General features: G+C 33.7%; 1 protein-coding gene across 1 annotated transcript; it reads right to left on the reverse strand.

Annotated features, from left to right (window-relative positions):
* Nucleotides 1–2,299: 2,299 nt before the first annotated feature.
* LOC145000922 (uncharacterized) lies at nt 2,300–5,333 on the reverse strand. The gene is made up of 8 exons (XM_078960224.1): nt 5,050–5,333; nt 4,591–4,735; nt 4,334–4,502; nt 3,983–4,253; nt 3,566–3,831; nt 3,138–3,353; nt 2,937–3,039; nt 2,300–2,674 (listed from the first exon to the last, which is right to left on the reverse strand). Exons 1-8 carry the CDS (start codon nt 5,198–5,200, stop codon nt 2,628–2,630), a joined length of 1,368 nt encoding a protein of 455 aa, XP_078816350.1. The 5' UTR covers nt 5,201–5,333; the 3' UTR covers nt 2,300–2,627.
* Nucleotides 5,334–9,351: the final 4,018 nt, after the last annotated feature.

Consider the following 9,351-nt stretch of genomic DNA (forward strand, 5'->3'; position numbering starts at 1 on the left):
TCATCCGAGGAGCCCGTTTCCGAACTTGATCTTTCAACTGATTCATCGGATTTTCTTTTGTATTCACCATCACCATTGTTGTCATCATCATGGCCCAAATCTATGGTATCATTATTTCCCTCTCCATTACCATCACCAACCTTCATTTCGTCTGATGAGGATTATAGATAGAAATCAACATTTGGTTTAGAAGCGGAAGGTTGCATGAACATGATCAAATCAATCGACTTCTAAACAACTGTGACAACCATATCACCTTCTTTAAAAATCATCTCAATACTAGCTCTATTTTTGTTCATCAAAATTGACTTCATTTGAAGGATCCTCTGAAACCTTGATTGGTTCAGACATCTCCTTTTGGTTTGGTTACATCGTGAGGTGGATCATGCGAAATAGGAGTTGACTCAGCAACATCACTTTTATCATCATTTGTCTGAGGAGGATCATATAAGAGAGTGGCGGTCTCAAGAACATCAACACTTGGCTTTTTGGTAGCACCATTCAGTGGATCATCCAAAGATTTGGGAACGTCACCGGATTGAGTCCAAAATCTTTCTGCTTTCGAGAAAAGATCTTTGTCGGAAATATTTCTAATATCATTCTCATGAGGAAATATCCCAAGGGCTTGTTCTTGTTTCTTCCGAACAATGATGAACAATCATGTGTGAACAATGATGAACATGAACAAGTGAGTAAACTAAAATGTTTAGATAGAGAGATAAAAAAATATTACAATGAAGAACACTCATACAAATGACCACACACATCCACTTTATATATTAGTGGATGTAATATGCTTTCATACAAGAGATATTCTAACATAATAAATCGATCAGCATTGTAGAGCATTTCTTGCTCCAACACATATCAAAGCTCATTTCCATAAATGTCATTTTGGTTCTTTCTTGTTTGGAAGCATTATGGTTTAGATCCAAACTCAATTTTGTTAAGGATCAAAACTATGTAGAACTCAATTTTGTAGGATGAACTCAATCAAGATGAAATGTTGAAATTTGATAGTTTTCGTTCCTTTTATGGAACGGACCAACATTAAACTCCAACTAGATGATGAAATCAATCGAAAGATCGGCTATCTCCAAGCATTTGGTCACTATGTTAGAGCTACATGAAAAATTATTAGATTGGTTCGTTAATTTTTTGTTGTGTGTTTTGGGCTTTACTGAGGGCCTAATTTTATAGAAAGTCGCAATATGGTTTTCCCTTATAAATTTGAGGCTACTCATAAAGGTGATAGATATGCGATATACACAACTTTTAGAAGGTGATACACATTCAATATGCATAACTATGAGTATTTTCCGAATAAATTTGAGGCAACTCCTAAAGTTGATGCACATGCAACTATACGAACAACTTTTAGAAGACTTAAGAGAGTTCCAAAATTTTAAGCTTTTTGTAACTAGTATTTTTGAGTGTTTTCATCAAATCATATTCCTTTGATATAGAGGGTTTGTGAAACACATTGTAATCATGTTGAGTGATCAGCTGAGCGGGTTTTACACCCTATCAACTCATTGTTATTCTAAGTTTGTGTTTTTCAATCGGTTGACTTTGGTACTTATTGGAATAAATGATCTTTTCTTCTTATGTGGATGTACATTATCACCTCAATAGTGGAACCAAAAAATATATGTTATGTACATCTCATGTGGTTAGTATTATTATTATCATTATCTATTTCGGTTTACTGTTTATTTATTCAAATACTATGAGTCGATAATTCTTGGTTGACTATCATTCCTATCATATTAGTTTTATAGCAATCATTGATTGTCTATTCACATGAGGGCCATGACATCACAAACCACCAAAATCTTCCTTCCCTCGATGTTTCGGTGGTCGACTCCACTCCTAGTCTCCCAAAGTAGTTTTCTAAATAACACATTTAGTATTATATCCAACATTGATCTACCGTAGGCCCAATATTATATCCAATATTGTTCTACTGTAGGCCCACCAGTGCACCCTCATTTATGTAACTTCCATCTTCCTCTCATGCACAATTTTTGTCGACCAACTTTTAGAGTCATACAACATAGTTCACCTAATTGTCCCCCTCTACAAATTTCCCTTCAGTTTCAACGAGACAATGATGTTGCACAAACATTATAACGTTTGAAAGCACAACGTTGTAATAAAAGCATTTGAACACACGATGCTACAATATACTTATAAACAAACTATGTTGTTATTTCTTGCATTTATCCCAACTTATTCCTGTAAAAGATTAGCACACATATACATACCATAAGTTGTGAAGTAAGCTACTAGAAATGCATATCAAACAAGTACTGCTCTTTCTTAATGAACATCTTTAATGTTGATACATACAAAAAAAAACAGCATTACAAAATGTTGAAACAACTTAGGTTAGAAATAAATCGTTCTATGAGATTACAAAAACTTAATAATACACTATATATTAAGGGTATACCGACTTACTTATTCTCAATCAACTTTTAATTCTTTCTCTTTGTGTTCTTCATCACCAACTATGGCTCCTTGATGCACATATCCCAATATGTTTTTCTTAATTTAACACACAACTTTTAACAAAAATTGATCTATAAAATATAAAATCCCATTACATTTCTTAATCTTGGTAATCAGATATTGAGTGGTTCGGCTTCCAATTCCCTCCCCTTATCTTGCCCTAAATCAAAACACACAAAATCAACTATTCACTCAAAAAAAAAAAAAAAAACATTTGTTCATCCCAAAAAGAATCTAGAGTAAATTACAAATTTGGTCCTTGTGCTTTACTCAAAACGGCATGTTTGCTCCAAATTTTGAAATCTTCCCAAAGTTAAGACTTGCATTCATTGTCGATTTGTAAAGCACATGGACCAAACTTGGGATTTGAGTAAAACACAGGGACTAGATTTGTAATTTACTCAAGATAATAAAAAACTTACTTGATCTTTCTGCAACCCCCAAAAGCCGCCTTTGCAACATAGATGCAATGAAAAGGAAAAAGGAACACATTCCAAACATTACAGTAATTGGGAATGCATCAACCTTCATAAAAAGATTTAAAAAAGTCAATGAATGGTCAAATGTATATATGTAAGCACAGATACATATATTAAGAGAGAGAGAGAGAGAGAGGGACTCACATTATAAAGTACAATGCATACAAAGATATTAAGTGGAATCCTGAAAAAGTTCATAATTGTACTTCTTGCTTCTTCAGGAATATATTGAGACCTCATTTTCATAATAGATGGCCAAAATAAACCAACACAAGCTTCAAACACACAGAATCCAATCAACTGAATACACCCTGCAAATTTTATACTTCCACCTTTCTCTTTCGAAGGAGCCACCAAAGACTGTAAAAAAAAAAATCATTCTTCAGATTATTTGGCATACATTAATTCAAAAAAGAAAAGCTTTATGTCATTAATGGGTAACAAAATGTTCTAGTTGCTTACCTTTTATGATATTACTTTTTTAGTACAATCGTGTTTTTTAACATTTTAAACAGTTTGTTACCCATTGATGACATGACCCCTTAAAAATGAGGTTAAAAAGTTTGGCATACACTTGTGATGACTGGAAGCAAGAGAGAGGCTGAAGAGATGATGAAGACAATTTGCATGTAGCTTTCAACTTTGATTGATGCACGTGCTAATAAACGAGAAGCTAAAGAGCTTCCTAACATGGAAGATAACATGAAAGTTGCAAAAATGAAACCATGTGGAATGTCTTCACCATTTGGGCTTAAAGCAGGTGTCCATAGAAACACAAAAGTGTACATTGAACCCTCGAATAAAGATTGTATCGCACCCAATAATGCTATCTTTTCATCTGTTTTTACACAAAAAAAGAAACCATTAGTTCCAAATTTTGAAGGCAGAATGATATGTATGCATAATTACAAGATTGCCACTTTGGATTCTTTATGCTTCTCCTGTATAATGTATGTATATATGTATGTATGAGAGAGAGAGAGAGAGACCTGATGCAATTGCAACAGCAGCACCCCTGAATTGGGTCATTAGATCTTTGCTTTCTGATGAGTCACCATAATTTTCAGTCCATGATGATATGATGATGGCCATGCCAATGGCAAGAAAGATTGAAGCTGCATCAAAGGGAGCAACAGGTCCCATGGCCAATGAACCAACTAAAAGATTTCCAAATAAACCAGCTAAAATGGCAACTAGTCCATTTCCAAGAAATATTGCCTTGGAGAATGTAATTGATAGCCATTGTTGCTCAAAACCTCTCTACAGATGCATCAAAACAAGAGCATTAGAACCATACACAATATAAAGGGTATATTTAGTAATGTAATATTGTATCTTACCTTGTTGTGTTCAGCAACAAGCCATGATTCGAAGGCTGAAAAGAGGAGAGAGGTGGCAATCCCTCCCAAGATACGCCCCACCATTAGAATTCTGTACTGAGGTGAATGCTTGGTGATGCAACTCAGAATGTAGGTTATGCAGTAAGTAATTGAAGCTCTTTTTCGACCACTGAATTTAGCAGAAACGAGTTTAATCAAGTTAAATTGAGGAGGATAATTGTTTAAAGTTAAAAGATTGACTGGAATTTGGAAATTACTGTTTGTCAGCTAAGGATCCAACGATTGTCCCAAAGAGCATGGAAGATCCGAAACCAGCAATGAAGAGCTGCCCGATATCTCCTTTCCCGAAACCGTAAGTGGTGTAAAGGTAGTAGACATAAGGCCCCTGCAACCAATCACCAGCTACAACCACCATGAAAGAAAGAACTTAGTCACAAGTCACAACACAATCATCAAAGTGATCAGTGAGTTGTAAAGGATCTAGACTATCCCGATCTAACTCAAACCTATTAGAACATAGTCAATATACTAGCCCAGATCCAAAGGAGTTGTAAAATTTAGCACCATTTAATGTAAATCTAGATAATCCAGATCTAATTCATTCCGATAAATGCCGAATTACAAGTGTCAACTCAAATCATGAACAATTGGTAACGAACATATACAGAAAATGATAATGTGGACGAGATGTAATGATAAGGGAAGTAGAAAGGTACCCATCATAAGGGAGTAGACGAGGAGGTAATTGTTCTTGAAGGAATTGAAAGCAGAAGGAGTATTGATTCGATCTTTGTTGTTCTTGCTGAGCTCCATTGTTGCAACGACAACTCCTAAGGCCCCAAACACAATCAAGTAGAATAGCTCCATGGTTATTGATCTCGATCTCGATCTAAATCTGTGTTTGAGAGGAGAGTGTGTATGGAAAAAGAGAAGACCCTTGAAAACCTGTGTAGTGTTCGCAATTTAAAGGAAGTGATGAGAAAGTGGGAATGTATGTTAACCCCTCGTCACGAGCCGTCGACCTCTAAACATCGTAGCCAGAGTGTCGGTAGGGCGCATAATCTAAATTATTTTTGGTGTTTTTCTTTTTCTTTTTTCTAGGATAATTACAAACAAACAAACAAACGCGTTTATTTCCAAAAACCAAAAAAAAACAATAGATTATTGTTTGTTGGTAATTGAACAACTATTTTAAAAATAATAAATGGTTTTATTTGGTTGAATAGCAGTAATGAAGAAGTAGAGGAAATAGCATAATAGATAATGGGATATACATGGTGATTATATAGAAATATATTCAAATAGGAATTAAGGTTAGTAATATTGGCATATTTATTAAAACATTTCATCAAACATCTTGTGTGGGCTATTGATCTTTGATAATAGGATGAGGGAAGGGAGGGTTTGATTCTTGGAGTGTGTTGAGAAAAAAAATAATGTCATTGCTTTCCTTTCGGCCATTGATACAAAATAAAAGGTTTAGTTCCTAAAAATTCCTAATTGAGTCTGTTTTTTTGTATAAATTAGTATTCTATACAAATATTTATTAAAGTATAATGCATGCTTATAAGAGTTTTCTTTATATCATATGTAGGTATAATATAATTTTCAGTTTATCATAATATATAATATATAGTTTTACTTATATTTATCAACGTTTATTCAAAAAAGAAAATGTTAAAACATAATAATTTTTATAAGAGCATAGTACCCACAATAAAATTATATTGGTAAAATAACAATATTACACATGTAACTATGGCACCGAAAAAACGTAAAACTAAAAGTGATCCAAAATAGCAAAAGTCACATAGAACATTCTATTACACCCAATAAAATAAAAACAATAGGCTTAGAAAATAGCATAAGCCACTCATAGCATACAAATATTAGGATATAATACCACAAAAAACATTCACGGTTTTGATGTGAGCATATCAACAACGATTATGAGGTACGAGAGTAGGATGAAAATAATAGTCAACCAAGATACCAATGACGACTATTTTAAAAGCATTGTAAACAATAAACCAAATATATGTACTAACCACACAAAATAAACATCTATGTGTAGTAACGGAGTTTGAAGTGTTGATTTGGGAGGCCGAAAATAGAATATGTACAAAAATTTAAAGAAAATAGGGAAGGGGGGGGGGGGGGGGGGGGGCGATTATAGAACATATCTAAAATTAGTTCAATGACAAGACTTATGCACTTCTTGATAGGATTAAGTGATATATATATATATATATATATATATATATATATATATATATATATATATATATATATATATATATATATATATATATATATATATATATATATATATATATATATATATATATATATATATGATAATCTATGTAATTAGATCCTTTGTCTAGTGTTCATAAAGCTTACTCTATGGCCCTACGAGTTGAAAAACAAAGGGAAGTGTAGATTAATTTATCTACCCCTAACGATATGTCTGCCATGTATGTGAAATCTTTAAACGCAAACAATAATTTCAAGAAGTAGAGTAATAACTCTCAGTACAAAGGTAAAAAAAGAATATAAAATAAAGAATCAAAATGATCGATATTGTAATTTTTGCAAACTAACCGCACAAACAAAATGATTGATGTTTCAAGCTCAATTGATAGAATGAGTATAAGGATAAGAAAAACAACATTACAACTCTACTCACTGTAACAACTCAGATTTTCTACATTTTACGAATTGGGGATTATAGATTTTTTTTTCTAACAAATATGGAATTCTATAAAAATTAAAACAGATACATCCAAAGATTAATCACGGGTTAAAAATACAATATAATATATTAAATAAGCAACAAGGAAAAATGTAACATCTGTTTTCCAAAATGGATCAGATGAGGGCTTTGAGGGATCAAATGAAAGATTTTTGGGAAAAATATAGTTCTATGATGTGGTGAATGGAGCACCACGACGTTGCGCGACTAATGCAGGAATGCGCATTTGGATGGTCGCCATGACGTGGCAAGTGGAAGGCCACAACATAACAACTGATGCAGTCCAAACCCATGATTTTTAGGGTTTTCTCTATTTAAATACCTAATCTCAAGGATTAGGGAATCCTCTTCAACCTCTAACCCCTCTTCCACAAAACCCTAGCCTCCATGAAGATCAGAAAGCTTGTTCTCTAGATTTGAAGCTTATTCCTTGGATTTTAGTGAAGCTTGAGAAAAAGGAAGCAAAGAAGCAAAAGAGAAAGCTTGGATCCATCACCATCTGTGAAATCCCCAATTTCACGGCTATAAAAGACCGATTTGTTTATGCTTTGTTTTTAAAATCAAAGTAATCGTTTAAAGAAAATTGTTGTGGAATTTGTTCCCAAAACAAAATATGATAAGAATTTATCAAAGCATTTCTTAAAGAAATGTATTTTCATTATATAACAAAATTTCGGGATGTCATGTTCCGATACAGACACATAAGCATAAACAGAACTTACATTTATTTACACTAATGATTTACAACTCCTTTAATCTCTCAGTGAAATATGTCTTCGTATTGATACCTGTGATACAAAGAAAATTGAGTGGGTCAGGCTTGGAAGCCTGGTGAGCAAATAGAGTTTTCAACCTACAGTAATATAATTATTATATTTAATCATCAAACAATCAACCCAATTACCCATCCCCATTATCTTCGTTTAATCTTCCCTAAAGATATTATCCTAAGGGTCATCTCCTATATCATATTTGTCTCTCATCTCCTTACATCTTATTTCCTTATATGTTTGTTCCTAAGAACTTTTTCTAAGGATCATCACCTACATCGCATAGACAATACTAATTTGGGGATCACTCCTTCAATATATGTCTAGTAAGGGTTAGGGTATCGTCGCATGAATACGCAGCCTCAACATTGCCTGGACTCGTAATTCATAATAAGGGTTAGACTACAACCTCGCTTGGACTTGTAATTCATTACCTATTCATCATCACCTAATTATCATCACCGTTATATCCTCCCCTATCTCTTATCACATTATTTCATCACGCACCAACTATTTCATCTACCCATGTTCTACCCAACATATTTATAAATATAAATTACATATACATTTTAAAACTATTTAAAAACCTGTATAAAACATTCATTCAACATCCATATCAAGTAAACAACAATATATAAACACATAACACGTATTTCATAGCAAATATTTCATATCTATGTGTTAGAAGAAAGTAACCACACACTCACTTGATCAGAAGAAGATCGGAAAGCACTACGACTCTAAGAGTAGTACTTCTTCGGTGAAACTAGAAGATCTTCGCACACCGGGCTTCTCGCAGGCAGAGTTTCGGCTCGGAAACTCTTTTCTTCTCGGGATCTTCGGACTTTAGGACTTGCTTCGTGTCTCGGGATGATACCGGGGCTTTGGGGGGTTAAAATAGGGCTTAGAGAGAGTATCGGGAGTGGGAGAGTAAGAGAGGAGCAACCAAAATCGACTGACCCTTGATTTCTATTTATAGGGCCATTTTTCTGGATTCACGTCGTGAATCTCAAATACGCAGCCACAACATCAACTGGACTCGTAATTCGTAATAAGGGTTAGACTACAACATCGCCTGGACTCGTTATTCATTACCTATCTATTATCACCTAATTATCATCACCATTATATCGTCACCTATCTATTATCATATTATTTCATCACACACCAACTATTTCATCTACCCATGTTCTACCCAACATATTTGTAGATATAAATTACATATACAATTTAAAACTATTTAAAAACCTGTATAAAACATTCATTCAACATCCATCTCAAGTAAACAACAATATATAAACACATAACATGTATTTCATAGCAAATACTTCATATATATGTGTTAGAAGAAAGTAACAACACACTCACTTGATCAGATAATGATCGGACAACACTACGGCTCTAAGAGTAGTACTTTTTCGGTGAAACTAGAAGATCCTCACACACCGGGCTTCTCGTAGGTAGAACTTCGGCTCGAAAACTCTTTTCTTCTC

Source organism: Lactuca saligna, chromosome 6, assembly GCF_052625555.1.
Source record: "Lactuca saligna cultivar CGN05327 chromosome 6, ASM5262555v1, whole genome shotgun sequence".
Classification (NCBI taxonomy): domain Eukaryota; kingdom Viridiplantae; phylum Streptophyta; class Magnoliopsida; order Asterales; family Asteraceae; genus Lactuca; species Lactuca saligna.

Excerpts from the sequence above, each read along its gene's own strand:
- LOC145000922 (XM_078960224.1), bottom strand. The coding sequence starts at position 5,200 with ATGGAGCTATTCTACTTGATTGTGTTTGGGGCCTTAGGAGTTGTCGTT. Across the intron at positions 4,736-5,049 it reads CGTCTACTCCCTTATGATGG|CTGGTGATTGGTTGCAGGGG; the intron begins GTACCTTTCTAC and ends TGGTGGTTGTAG. Across the intron at positions 3,832-3,982 it reads TGCTGTTGCAATTGCATCAG|ATGAAAAGATAGCATTATTG; the intron begins GTCTCTCTCTCT and ends GTGTAAAAACAG.